General features: G+C 46.0%; 1 protein-coding gene across 2 annotated transcripts in view; it reads left to right on the top strand.

Moving 5' to 3' along the window:
- Window positions 1–14,076, top strand: part of MAPK8IP1 (mitogen-activated protein kinase 8 interacting protein 1) — a 105,873-nt gene extending 91,797 nt beyond the window's left edge. For both annotated transcript variants that reach the window (XM_066583418.1, XM_066583417.1), the window contains exons 8-12: window positions 1,441–1,547; window positions 2,008–2,127; window positions 3,853–3,923; window positions 4,017–4,115; window positions 8,832–14,076. In XM_066583418.1, coding sequence (XP_066439515.1) covers window positions 1,441–1,547; window positions 2,008–2,127; window positions 3,853–3,923; window positions 4,017–4,115; window positions 8,832–8,904 — 470 coding nt within the window. In that variant the 3' untranslated portion in view covers window positions 8,905–14,076. The remainder of the gene's footprint in view (window positions 1–1,440; window positions 1,548–2,007; window positions 2,128–3,852; window positions 3,924–4,016; window positions 4,116–8,831) is intronic.
- The last annotated feature ends 270 nt before the right edge of the window (window positions 14,077–14,346 follow it).

The following is a 14,346-nucleotide window of genomic DNA, read 5'->3' as shown; positions in this document are numbered from 1 at the left end:
AGATCTGTTCTCCTCACTAAGGGGATTCTGTCATTCCATAAGCTCACCTACTTAGCTTGGGGTTGTCCTCATAAGTTTGATACAGTATGGAAATGTTGGACAGATTGTTCAGCAACAGTGGAGGATACACCTGCTTAGTTGATTAGTCTGACCTGACGTGTAGGAGATTCCACTTTGTAGATTCTTTTCCTTTCTAACCACCTTAGTCACGCTGAGTGAATCTTCCCTCTGTTTATCCCGGAATCCCCGGTTGGGAATCTTTTTTTCCCCCTGGTTTCATAAGTTTACAACAAAGAGTAATGGAAACGGTTATGATTAATAAGGATACACCATTTATCTGTGCAATTAATACCCAGTTCTTTGGTGCTGCATAGATTCTGAAGTGCCTTCTACATTTCTAATTTTGCAGAAACGCAGCGTTTTTCAATGCTGCGTTTACTGCGGTTTCAGCACAGCTGAAAACGCAGCTAACGAAGCTGAAAAAAAAAAGGAATTCTCACCTAGCAGGCGCCGTCCGAGTCCCTGATGCTGCTTTCCGGAGCTCCAGGCACTTGTCAGCACCAACAGACCATCCTTTGCTGGAAATGGGGTTTGAAGACCCCGCCTCCAGCAAGAGATTGCTCTGATTGGCGAATGAATGGTTGTGATTGGTGCATTCAGCGCTGGCTCTGATTGGCTGAGCCAGCTCCTGAGGAACTAATCAGAGCAATCTCTTGCTGGAGACGGGGTCTTCAAACCCCTTTACTAGCAAAAGATGCTCTGTGGTGTTGACGTGCACAGAAGCCTGCCCGGAGCTCCGGTGAACAGAGACGGGCATCCGAACGGCGCATATGCTAGGTGAGTATTGCTTTTTTTTTTTGAGGTAGTGTAGCTAGGGCTTCCGTTTAGCGCTGTCAAGAATGCAGGACCGCTGAAAACGGGCAAAGATAAAACATGCATCGCTGTCAAAGCGCAGCGTTGAAGAAGCTGTATTTTGATGCTTGTGTGAGCAGCCCCATCAGATAGAATGGGAGCCTTGTACAGCGTTTGTACTGTTTAGAGCAGCGCTGAAAAGGCAGCGCTAAATGCTGTACAAAAATGCCTGCGGGGACCAGCGAGTACTCACCCGCGCCCGCGCCCGCCGGCTCCGGCTGTTTGATATGCCAGCTTTCCGGGCAGCTGGCGCATGTGCAAACCAGAGCTGGCGGCGGGTGAGTGACCCTAATGAGCGTGACAAGAAATGGATTTTAATGTAAGTAACAAAAAGCTTTTTTTTCACATGGACCGGTGTAAATAGTCTAATTGGCTGTAATGGGCTGGTGTAATGTCCGTGAAATACATGGACCGCATACAGATGGGGAATATGCCCACGTGAATGGGCCCTTATGGTATGATATGTTTCTATAATAGGTGGATGTGAAGTCAGCTTTAAACTAATCTATGGTTTGTATCTTCCTTTAGAAACCCGAGCCTCTGATTGGTTGGATCAGTTTTGGGTGAAGTTTCTTGGGTCAGTGCAAGTTCCATATCATAAAGGGACCGATGTCCTCTGTACTGCCATGCAAAAGGTAAGAACGTCCACTTCTCTTAAAGGGACAGTTAACCCCCACCAATCAGACTTTTGTGACTACTTATTAGATCAGTTTCAGACAAGTGTACTGTAAGACATCCGTAATACAGATCCCTATTACAGACATGCTACAGATGACACTACATCCCTCTGTCATCAGTATTTGATCCGTTTTTGCCTCCATATATTTTATTCTCTATTGGGCAAATACTAATTGTATTTACCTAGCAGAAAAACAGTAGCAATATGGAGGCAAAACTGGAAAAAATAGGTCATGCCGTGTTTTTAAAAAAATGGGTGTATTTTTAATGGTATATGTCCTGTAGTGGAGTGCACATATGTGCCACGTGCTGTTTTTAATGAGGCTGGATCACTTGCTATAGATGCCATATTTACTTTCCAAATTTGCATTTCCTATTGCGTTCTCTCTCCATTGACTCTTTACCTTGTTGTCTCAGATTGCTCTGTCTCGTCGCCTTACCGTGCTATCAAACCCTCCCGCTAGCTGCGTATTGGAGATCAGCCTAAGAGGGTTAAAAATCGCAGTACATGGGGAAGACCCTCACGATCACAGCCAGGTAATCCTATATCTTATCCTTTCTTGTGGTTCTATGACCTTCCAGGAATGTGATGTATGTAGTATATATGGGTATTAGAGATGAGCGAGTATACTCGCTAAGGCACATTACTCGCGCGAGTAGTGCCTTAGCCGAGTATCTCCCCACTCGTCTCTAAAGATTCGGGGGCCGGCGGGGGTGACAGGTGAGTTGCAGCAGGGAGCGGTGGGGGGGAGAGAGGGAGAGAGAGATCTCCCTTCCGTTTCTCCCCGCTCTCCTCTGCCGCTCCCCGCCCGCCGCCGGCCCCCGAATCTTTAGAGACGAGCGGGGAGATACTCGGCTAAGGCACTACTCGCGCGAGTAATGTGCCTTAGCGAGTATACTCGCTCATCTCTAATGGGTATCCACTCATATAGTTCCTAAGATTAGGTCTTGGGACACATAGGGGGTTATTTACTTAGACTGTTATTTCACATGCTGGTTTAAGTAAAGGCACACCTGGCTATGGGCGACATATGTAGTTAGAGGCACATCCGGAGGCAAATAATAACCTAGGGGCCTATTTAAGAAAATTACGATGTCTATATTCATAGTTTTCGTGCATAGGGGTGCTGACAAATGAAGCAAATGTATTAGGAGGTTTGTGCCTCCTGATACACTTGTCGCTGCTAAATAAGCGCTGGGCTTACTTAGACAAGTGTATGAAACGTCAGGCGAAATAAATATGCCAGGCTTTTGCTATAAACAACGCCAGTTTCCGGCATAGATTGTAATAAATATGATGGCCATGTTTGGCTATGCCCCATAAAGCTAAGCCTGGTTTGAAAAAAGTGGACAAGGCAGATGCGAAGCTTGTACCCGGGCTCTTCATTCTGGTGGGGTCCAATATGAGAACACAGGACTCATAAATGATATGTGATCGTTGGAGGACTTTGTTACAGACTTTGCATTGGGGCTGTGGAGATTTAAAGGCTATGTACACCTTTGCACTTTTTTTTTTTAATTAATGTTTTTGGGACTTTTTGTAATTGGTTTTCATTAACAATTTTTGATTGATATCTATGTTTGTATTGTTTTCCAAGGCACTGCAGACTGAAGCATTGTAATTTTAGCAAATTCTGTTAGTCGGGGTAAACTAACGGATTGTTTCTCAGCTACTCCCCTAGCCTGCCCCCCTGTGCATTCTCTACCTTTCTACTGAGCTATTACACAAGGCTGTATGATAGTGCTGTGGGATGGCAGAAGAAATCAAGAGGACATAGAGCAGAGAAAACTACTATTACAGAGGGCCGCAATTCACTCCAGCAGTGGGGGGGGGGGGGCAAACCAGCAGCTACTCAGAGAGGAAATGAGAGATAGCTGTGTAGTATTGCGTGGGCGTAGTTATGCTACACAGCCTCTGACAAAACTTGTGCACTGTCATGACAGAGACTAGATGATTAGTGCTGGGAACACTCCCCAGCCAGAAAATTGAACGTGGGAGAGCCTGCAAAGCAAGTATGAGGCTTTCGAAATGCATGAGAAGGAAAACTCAATGCAAAAGGAAAAAAAAACTATTTTTTTTTTTTGCAGGGACTTAGTAAGATATGTGTGTATTGATTTTTCATATACAAAGGTTTCCATAGGATTTAAGTTATGAAAAGTCATGACAGTATCAGTGATGGGCAGATGTACCAAGATACCTAAATTTGACCATGACGGTGTTTAATGTCATTGTCACATCTCACAATGTGCCTTTTCCAATAGGTGAACACATGCAGCCATTTCTTTCAGTTAAAGAATATCTCATTCTGTGGATACCACCCTAAGAACAGCAAGTAAGTGACGAATGGGACTTTAGGACGCAGATTCTTATGCTTTTCCTTCTTCTTTTCATCGTTTGTATCATGTGTCCTATTTCCCTTTTCCAGATATTTCGGTTTCATCTCCAAGCATCCTTCAGATCATCGGTTTGCATGTCATGTGTTTGTCTCCGAGGAATCTACCAAACCCCTGGCAGAGTCTGTCGGGTAAGTGTCTCGCTGCATGCAGTGCTATTTCTGCCGGGCTGCTGGGTGGAAAACAATTTTTATCCCATTATAGTCAATGGGGTCCGTCTGGTGCTTTTCGGTTCCGTCCAGAGACGGAACCGTTTGGCCGTGGGGATTCCCCTTTCCTGCTCCAGAGCAGAAAAGGGGAATCACTGCCACAGATGTGAAACCACCCTAACAAACACCATTACCCCAGGACCTCCAATCTCCAGGGCTTCCAAAGCCCCCTGTGTATTCTATATCTACTGTTGTATATTATTGTCTAAACTGGAGCAATTTCTTTTACTCCCTATACTAAATGGGGAGGGGGATGGCACCACTTTAGTCATACTTTTCAATGCAGTAACGACCTGATGCATCATTAGTCTAAGACACTACCCTTGCTTTGATTAACCAGTATTACCCACGTGAGAAGCGGCGGACAATCAGAGCCACATGTAAGGCTGATTTAAATGCAACCGTCCAAATGACGGCTTTTGAGCGATAGCCGTTGCGTGTTAACGTGTGCCCATCGTGCGCTTACCACGCTCTTTTCGTCCATCGCTGAATTCAACACTGCATAAAGTCTATCGTCCCTGATAAGTTCTCCGCTGGCAGCGCTGATAGCATTGTATGCAGCCGGAAGCCCACAGCAGAACAAAAGTGATGTATTTAGAGAACAGACCACCCGCTGTTCTCTAAATACATGCACATGAAGCTAGTTAGCTGCTACCCATTAGTACCTAATGCAAAATGATCGCTCAAAACTGTCTTTGTGTATAAATGGACCTTAAGACTACCAATGTATACTAAACACAATATGCATCAGGTAGTCAGAGAAGCAGCACGGCCGTCTTTGTTTTCCAAACCTGGAGGGTTGTTTTAATGATGTGGCTTTTCTTAAAAATTTCAGTCTTAAAGCGCCCCCTGGCTGGAAGACTATTTTTCCACTGTGGAAAATTTGCAATTAATCCGCCATGTGTGATCATTCCGTATGGTCATGTTTACATAGGGCAGATTTTGCATGGAAACGCGCCAGCATTTACAGTACCAGCAATGTGGATGAGATTTTCAAAATCTCGACCACATGCTGCAGAAAAAATTTGAACTAAGGCCTCATGTCCCCCGGCACGCACGGTTTCCCAGTGCAGGATCCTGAAACGGATTCCACCCGTGCCCGCAGACATGAGGCCAAAAATGACATTACTCACCTGTCTGGGCGCGGGTCTCCTCCGTCTTCTTTTCTTTTGCTCGGCGGATGCCAGTTTTCCCACGGATCAGCGGCACGGACGCAGTGTCAGCTGCGTCTGTGCCGCGGAGCGGACAGTTTCCATTGACTGCAATGGAAGTCGTCTGTGCAGGAAAACCGCAGAAAATGGAGCATGCTGCGATTTTTATCCTGCGATCCGCATGCCAGGATAAAATGACATCTGCGGATGCCCAATGCATGTCTATGGGCATATTGAACTGCAGATCATCCGCACACAATTCAGTTTTGCCCGTGGACACGAGGCCTACATCAGCTTTGGAAATTATGCAGCGTGTCATTTTTTGCAGAGGATTTGGTGTAGGAAACTCGCGGATTTCTATCATAGACTTTAGGGGAGAAGCCGAAATCGCAACAGTAGCTATGGATTTGGAGAACAGATTTTCCACATAGAAAATACACAGACAGCCGGGTCGGATCCGGCAGCGAGAATTCTCGCCGCGGGACCCGACCAAAGCATCTGCAGAGAGCAGCGCATACTCACCCGAGCCCCGCAGCTGCGGATCTTTCATGTGCCGGCTGCCGGGCAGCCGGCGCATGCGCAGACCGGAGCCGGCGGCGGGTGAGTGCGAGCGCCGCACAGAAATAGAACATGCCGCGGTTTGTTTGCCACGCGAGATTTCGCGCGGCCAAACCGCGGCCATCTGCATAGGATTGCGTTTGTTAACGCAATCCTATGCAGGCTTCCAGGGGCGGAAATCCAGCGGGAAATCCCGCCCGTCTGCAGGCGGCCTTACCTGTGGCGATAATCCGCATACAAGTAACGCAATGAACGCTTTCCATAGAATAACTATGGAAAGTGTAGCCCGATGTACACGAGCAAAGGATAGGTTCATTGCGGAGAATCGCGCGGAAACTCACGGTGACATAGTGTTCCCCCGCGGGGGTATATCACACCACCCGTGGACAGACGGACGAAAACTCTGCAGCCACGCTCAGTGCTGAACGTTTCCATATAATTGACAGACATGCAGCCACATATACATCATATTTCCTCTTCAGTCATACAATGTTGCAGCCCATGGACTGGAGAGAGAAGATAATCTGATTTATTAGTATTTTATAACCCTTCCTCTTCAATCCCCTCAATCATCACCAACTGTTGAGTCCATAGATGGAGGAGAGAGAAGGTTCTATATCACATATATGATCTCCACCCAACGTGTTTCCGCCAATGGTTTCATCAGGGGTCTCCTATTTTCATCAGTCCAATAACTGGGTTGCAGTTTGTACTATGTTTTCAGGGCTGCTTTAGATGACGATAGACAGTAGAACTACGGTAATTGACTTCAATGGAAGGGAGAGCTTATTAGGAGTATAGGATCAAGGATTTAATATATTAACCCTTGAAAACTGTGCATTACAGTGGGCTTTGAGAAACAAATAGAGGTCTACATATTGCACAGTGATTTAGATTGGTTCTACATCTGTATCGGACCCGCTAGTTGGAGGTTCCATCGCAGATTTGGCTGAAAATACAGGAAGAAAAAGTATTGCATGCAGCGCTTTTTCTTCCATCCAAAAGCCGGGTGGTTGAGCAAAGAGTGGGTGAAGCCCATTATAGTCAATGACGTCCATCCGGCGTTGTTCGGTTCCGTCCAGAGACGCAACCGTTCGACCGTGGGAATTCACCTTTCCTGCTCCGCCGTGATTCAAAAGCCTATTTAGCCTAATGAGCTCCAGATGTGTTCTTTTTTTCCCAGAATTCCGCAGCATATTGTACATTTGCATGCATATTGAGGGCACATTTGCGCACCTCCCATAGACTTCTATGGGGACTTTGGTGTGCAAATTTGCACAAAAATAGAGCAGGACCTATTTTTTTCAACATGCGCAAAATGCAGAAATGAGAACAAGCCCATTGAAATCAGTGGGTTCTATTCTCTGCGTATCTCGCAGGCAGTTTTTGTGCGCACAAACACGGTCGTCTGAAGGAGCCCTAAAAACATAATAATTCGCTGTGGCAGCAATACAAACTGCAACCTAGTTATTTGATTGATTAAAATCAGAGACCCCTGATGAAACCATTGGCGGAAACACGTTGGGTGGAAATTATATATGTTATATAGAACCATCTCTCTCCTCCATCTATGGACTCAACAATTGGTGACAATCGAGGAGATTGAAGAGGATGGGTCATAAAACACTAATAAATCAGAGTAGCTTCCCTCTCCAGTCCTTGGACTGCAACATTGTATGACTGAAGGGATAGAAGAGGAAATATGATGTATTTGGGGCTGCATGTCTGTCAATTATTTTGAAAGGTTAAGCACTGAGCATGACTGCAGGTTTAATAATATCAATAAAAGGGTACTGTTGCACCTTGTCACCACCAGGAAGCTAGGGGTTTGACAGGGCTTGCATGGAGGAATTCCCCTGTCACGCTCCTAGCTCCCGATTGACAGAATTCTTGAAGGTCCTTGCAGCATTTGTATTCATTTTTGGCTGGCCTGGAGGGTTAGGGTTAGTTTTCCTGTTAGGCTTACATTATTAGCTCTACATGCTTCCATGTTAACATAGCTGTAACATGGAAGCATTTAGAGCTAATAATGTCAGCCTAACAGGAAAACTAACTCTAACCCTCCAGGCCAGCCAAAAATCACTATAGATGCTGCTGCTAGCACTGCCCCCGGAGCAGGCGTCCCCCTCCATCTATCCTGGGCAACCGCTACCCGCCACCTCCGCTGACAGTGTGCATCGTGACAGCGCTGGAGGAATGCCCCTGCTGTTAGGCTGGGCGTCCGCTCCCTCACGGCTCCGTCTGCTGACCTTTTTTCAACAGTGTGCAGCACACCGCGGCTGGACGGAGGACGAAGGAGAAACCGAGACCGGGGTCTGCTTGTGGCCCGGTGGGGACACACAAAAAGCATGGTCACCTACATGCAGGCCAGCGGCAAACACTCTGAGCGCCGACCGGGAGGTCACACAGAGGCGCGCTCACACTGGCACCGTGGATGCCCGGGGACGCCGGGACTGAGAGCGACAGCGGGGAACATGGCAGGGAGCCTGCACAGACGGAAGCCCCGACAGTGACAGCGCCGAGGCCAAACACATGGCGGGGCCGGCACTGACAGCGGGGAGCATGTCAGGGAGGCCGCACACATGTTGGCCCCAAGAGAGTGACTGCGGGGACGATTGCAGGGAGGCCGCAAACGCCGCCAGTGCTTACAGTGTCACTGTATCACATACTGTGCGCAGGATGTACGCCCCTTTAATTCATGGTACATTACATTGAATATGTGTTGCGTTGATATGCAACGTTGCTAAGCGATAGAGCGGGAAATTTTAAAAAGTGTTTTACCATACGCTCGTGTGAGCCCGGCCTATCAGGTTCTCTGAATGTGGCTGTACTGCAATACCAGGAACAGCCTATGGGCCAAAGTGGCGCTGTTTCAAGGGGGGAAAAAAGTAGACCTTTCTGTAATGACTGATTTGTCTTCTTCCTACAGGAGAGCCTTCCAACAGTTTTACAAAGAATATGTGGAGTACACATGTCCCACAGAAGATATATACCTGGAGTAGCCATGGATCTCGAACACGGAAACATGTTCTGTGCATGGACTAAGTGCTCAAACAGGAGCAGAAAGCCCCCAAACTGGTGGAAGAAAGTTGGGATAGAGGCTTGCGCTCTTCTGCGTCTGCGCCCTGACGGACTCGTGAACTGGATGTGTGTATGCCAGTCAAGGGCGGCAGGGGTGGTTCCATCATATAACCTTCCCCAGTAACCTGCTCTCTGCTTGGCTCTGCCTCTAACCCATTTGTGCATATTCAAAAATCTAGGACCGGTGGAGAACTGTACTCCCCCCACACACACTGCAAATGGAACATGCCACCATGATCGAACTGGGAGCGGGAGCAAACTAAATGAGTGATAGAGGGGGGGATGATGTGTAGTCATGCATGTTGCTGAGAAAAAATTGGCTCACGTATCAATATTGCCATGATAAGGAAAAATAACCGGCGAACGGACTTCATAAAATAACGCGTTACTGCCATATTTATTACCTCTACGAACGAAGGGGAGTGACTAAGCAGTAGCGCTGATTGTTATCCTATTACGCCAATTATGTCCATACATATGGCGTTTTTACTATCTAAGCCTGTTGTAAAGACGTATTTCGCAGGCATCAGTGAGGTGTCACAGAAATGGCGCTATTGATACATGACCTCCATAGTAGTTATATAAGGACAGTGCTAGTGAATGGTTGTGTGCGCATAAGACAAAGAACGTAGCGTGAATTTCCGAGCAGAAGGCTGACGTCATGTGACAAAAAGGACAAGGAACATGTATGTTGAGGCGCAAGTAGAGGGCGAACACGTGGATGAGTCTAGACCGCTCGCAGGCAGAATGTATGTGCGTTATAAGCTCTAGTGAAGCAGTACTAGGCCTCATGTACCGACATGGTCTCCAAGGAAGAGCCTCCATAGCAACCAATCAAGGTTCAGCTTTTACTTCCTAACTGGCACTGGAAAAATGAAACACGGATTCTGATTGGTTGCTATGGGCAACCATGGTAAATAAGGCCCGGTGTGTAGAATGACCTAGATTGCCAAGGTGCTTTATAATGGCCGGCGTTCCACAGGGATTGAACAATGCTACTTGGTGCTTTTTTTTAACCATTCCAGGCCCACTAACTCTACGTGGCCTTACTTAAAGAGGCCCGTCCGCTCTCCTGCCATGTTGGGTTTAGTACATACTTGCATTCCCCATGAAAAAACCAATGATGAAGCGTCTTTCTAAGGGCTCCTTCACATATACGTTTTTGCACATAACTCAATGAAACGTATCTTTGCTATGGACGAGTATTTTTTGTGCGCGGATAGGCGCATTTTACTGCGCTTTTTGCGCACCCAGGGCATGTTTATTTGCGCGTGGCACACGAACACCCCCCAATTTAAATGGCTATTTAGCCAAATGATGTGTTCTTTTTCTTGCAGAATTGCGCAGAATATTGTGCACACCCCCCCTTCCTCCCCCATAGATTTCTATGGGGACATTTGGTGCACAAATGCGCAGGAAAATAGAGCAAATTCTCCAAAATTGTGATTTATGTACGAACCCATTAACATCTATGGGTTCTAGTTTATTCGCGTATTTCAAGCCATTCACACGGGGGCGCTGCTGCTTAAATGTTAAAAAGTACATACCCTGTTTCCCTGAAAATAAGACATATCATGATTTTACAGAATTTTTGAGGATGCAAAATGATTTTTTAGGCTTTTTGAGGATGCTTGAAATATAAGCCCTACTCTAAAATTAAGCCCTGCTAACAGTTAATTTAAAAAAAAGTCAATTTAAATAGTGTCCAGGCAGCTATACATGTAAAAAAGTTAAACCTTTTTGAACAAAAATTAATATAAGACACTGTCTTATTTTCGGGGAAACGCATTAGAAGCGATGGCAAGCAAGTATCCAAAGAAGTTGCTCGGATTGACCAATAATGCCTAATTAGGGCCGGCTGTCTTCTTTTCCCAGCGTTGTCCGCAGCGTAACTCCCTCCCCCTCCCTTTTTTCCTGCTGCCATAGAAGTCTAAGGGAGCTTGCTGCAAATCTCGGCAAAACATAGGGCAAGACCTTTCTTTTCACGCGGCGCATAAAAAAGGTGACCGAAAACATTCGCCTAGGTGCTATTTTTCCAGCGTGACTGTTTTACTGCGAAATTGCCGCTTGTATTCCATTGCAGAATGCCCACAGCGATTACACTTAATGCGAAGGTACCCTAAAGGCCCATTTACACGCAAAGATAATCGTTCAAAAGATAGGCATTGAGTGATTGTTTTGCGTTAACTGCTAATAGACACTAATGTCAATTTGCAGCAATCACCTTCATTTGCATGTAAATGAGCCTCCAGGACCTGTATGCAGAGAACAGCAGGGGGCCTGTTCTCTGCATTCAGCTCCTTTGTTCTGCCACGGAGTTGCAAGCTAAATACAGTGTAATCAGTGCTCGCGTGGAGAACACAGCACCCTGGACAGCAAACACAGCATGCGGTCTGTGTTATCTTCTCTCCGGCCGAACGATGGATTTTATGCTCATCTAAAAATTATCGTTTAGCCGAAGAGTGAAAGATGGGAGCATTTACACACAAGGATTATCGCTCAAACTATGGCTTTTGAGTGCTAATCATTGCGTGTAAATGGGCCTTAAGGGTGCGCTCACATGTAGCTGACTTCCTGCAGATTTTATCATGGATTTTAGTGCAGTTCTGCAGCAGATTTCACCTCTTCAATTTAAATTCAATTGGAGGGGTGAAACCTTCTGCAGATCTCAACCAAAATCTGCAGTAAATCAACTAAATGTGAACGCACCCTTATGTTCCTCTGTTATCCCTCCTAGAAATGTGTGAATAAGTTTACAACTGGGCGGTACCATTCTCCTTGTCAGTGTGATGTGTCCTTACATAGTCTACTATTAGCCTCACAGACTGGACAGTGTGGGAGTATATAGCGTCACAGATTTCCAGGAGGAATAATAGAGGAACAACCCGATCCAAAGTTCCAAGAACAAGCGCTCCCAACTAGTTATTTCATGGGGAATACAAGTATTTACTAAAATAGAAATGTGCGGAGAGGTGAAAGCTCCGTTTTAAAATTTCGCACGTGGATTTCGCTGCAGATTTTCGTCACGATGCGTGATCTTACCCTAAAGGAACCACATATGATATATGTTGTGTTTTGAGACACTGGTGCAACAGTTTCATTTGGAAGCAGTAAGAACCATGAACTGGCGTAAACCGATAGAAGAGCGGAACTGTCCGTGGTAACCGCAGAGGCGCGCTTTTTATTTAATGGCTGCCATAAGCAACGCCGGTTTTATATATGACCCACAATATCTATATCATGGGCGATAAAGGCTTCTCGTTCATATGAGTTGGAGCTTCCGAAGCCGATCCAGCAAGAAATCCCAATAAAACCCTCAGCGTGCAGAACTGGGAAAACGGCGGAAGCCAGATGGACCCCACTATAGTCCCTCATAGGACGGATCCTCCCTGGCTGAGATTCAGTCTTCCTGTGCCCAGGACGGAACGGGAGAATGGGATCCCTGACTGCAGATATAAACATAGCCTTAAAGGGGTTGTGCCATCATATAACGTTACCCCCATTCCAAGGGATCGGGGATAACTTTATGATCAGATGGGGTCATCTCACCAAACCCAAGAACTGGAGTCCCAACTGTTTTCACTCACGTGGACACTGTCAGAGCCCCCATTCTCAGGATCGGTGGGGTTTCCTGTGGTCGGACCCCACCGATCATAACGTTAACCCCTATCCATTAGGATAGGTCTTGGGACAACCACTTTATGGGTTTTCCAGTCTAATATAAATTAAGCTTAATCAGATTAGAATTTTAAAAAAATCAACAATTTTCAAATTTACTTTTTGGATTCACTTCCTAACCGTTTTCGAGATCTCTGCTTGCTGTAAGTGAATGTGAACATTTTCTACATCCGATGCCTGAAAAGCTGCATGTCCTCAAGGGCAACATAATATACAGGGCACATCATGTGGATGCTATCGGGGGCCTTTGTAGAGATGGACCCAGTCCTGGTTGGTCCTATTGCCTTTAGTGGTGGTGAGAACTCTGCTGTCCACAGGGACTGAATTAGCACTGGTTCATGGAAAGGGAGTGAAGGGGGAAAGAAACAACAGGTCCTTCTGACTTGGGTAGTAAAATCCAGCACCAGAATGGAGTAGGCCAAAGGTATTCTTTGTTATAAGCCTCCCTTCTCTGTATGTATACCCCTGAATGGAAACCTTTCCTGTCACTGACAGCAAACACAGATCTTGAAAATGGTAAGGATTTGAAAAGTAAAGAACAGTGCTTAAACTTCGCCAACTCCGAGACCTCTGTAGGGCATTCCGCTGCTCCAAATCCGATGCAATTCAGACGACGGCCGCTTCAGATTCACTGAAAGTTTAGTAAAAAAAAAGTCACCGATAGGTGGCGCTGTGGCGCCCCAAGTCTACTGTGACAGACCTGCATCAATGTAGCACAGCATTCATTGGCATGTTGTAGCAGTTAAAGCTGACTCACTGCGTTCAGCTGTGGAAAACATGGTTTTGCGAATGGACAGTGATGTTGAAAACCATTGACGAATTACTACTTTTTTACCCCGATTTTTTTTTTCTTCTTAGAAATGGCAAGTGCCATTCTGAAATGGCCTTTATCTGAATTTCATCTCATTTGACATCCCTCCAAAAGCCTAGGAGTTGGGGGAGTTTAATTTTGCGAACCCTGTAGATTAGAACATTTCAGAACTGTTCACTATATGGCGGGTTAACGCTATACATGTACGTCCATGGGGCTTGCTGGTGGTCCCCAACGCTAGATTCCATCAATCCTATTGTTTTCCCAAATGAAAGTGGCATCAAAGTCCTCTTGCAGAACTTTATAACATACGTTTTTGGTGATGGCATGTTTATGGGTCATTCCGGAGTGCTGGTTGTCCACCGAATAATCGTTTGGCCGACGTTTCCGAATTCTACGTATATATTAACGACTCAAGATTCTTTTTCAGATTGGATCAAATTTTGTTCTAAATGTAGTGGCCCTTTAAAAGAACAAAACAGTTGTCCCTGAGTGTGTTAACGGGGGGCACTGATTGTACTGGAGGGCATTTCTACGGGTTGGGGGCAGAGAGCAGCTTGTGGCTCCTCAATAAAAAAAGCCTGAGATTTATTTATTACCAGTCTGACTTTGTGTTTGTGTGTTCATGTGCGGAGGATCAGGAAGGGTGCCGCTTCTCCTTAGGGAGAAAGGTGTAATGAGACTTATAAGGCCTCTGGGAAATTTATGCAAATTGAAGATAACAATGCCTCTACAGCACCACCTATTGGCAGGCAGCATTCCTGCAAGTCAATCTCAGACCTTTTCACAGGCCTGGGAATATAAGCCAAAGTCAGAATCTTCTCTAAAAGGAAAAGATCACCATGTACAGACAGACTATTTGGGGTTTTTTGCC

This window comes from Eleutherodactylus coqui, chromosome 11 (assembly GCF_035609145.1).
Source record: "Eleutherodactylus coqui strain aEleCoq1 chromosome 11, aEleCoq1.hap1, whole genome shotgun sequence".
Classification (NCBI taxonomy): Eukaryota; Metazoa; Chordata; class Amphibia; order Anura; family Eleutherodactylidae; genus Eleutherodactylus; species Eleutherodactylus coqui.
Note: the sequence above shows the minus strand (reverse complement) of the source record. Positions and strands in the feature narration are given on the sequence as shown.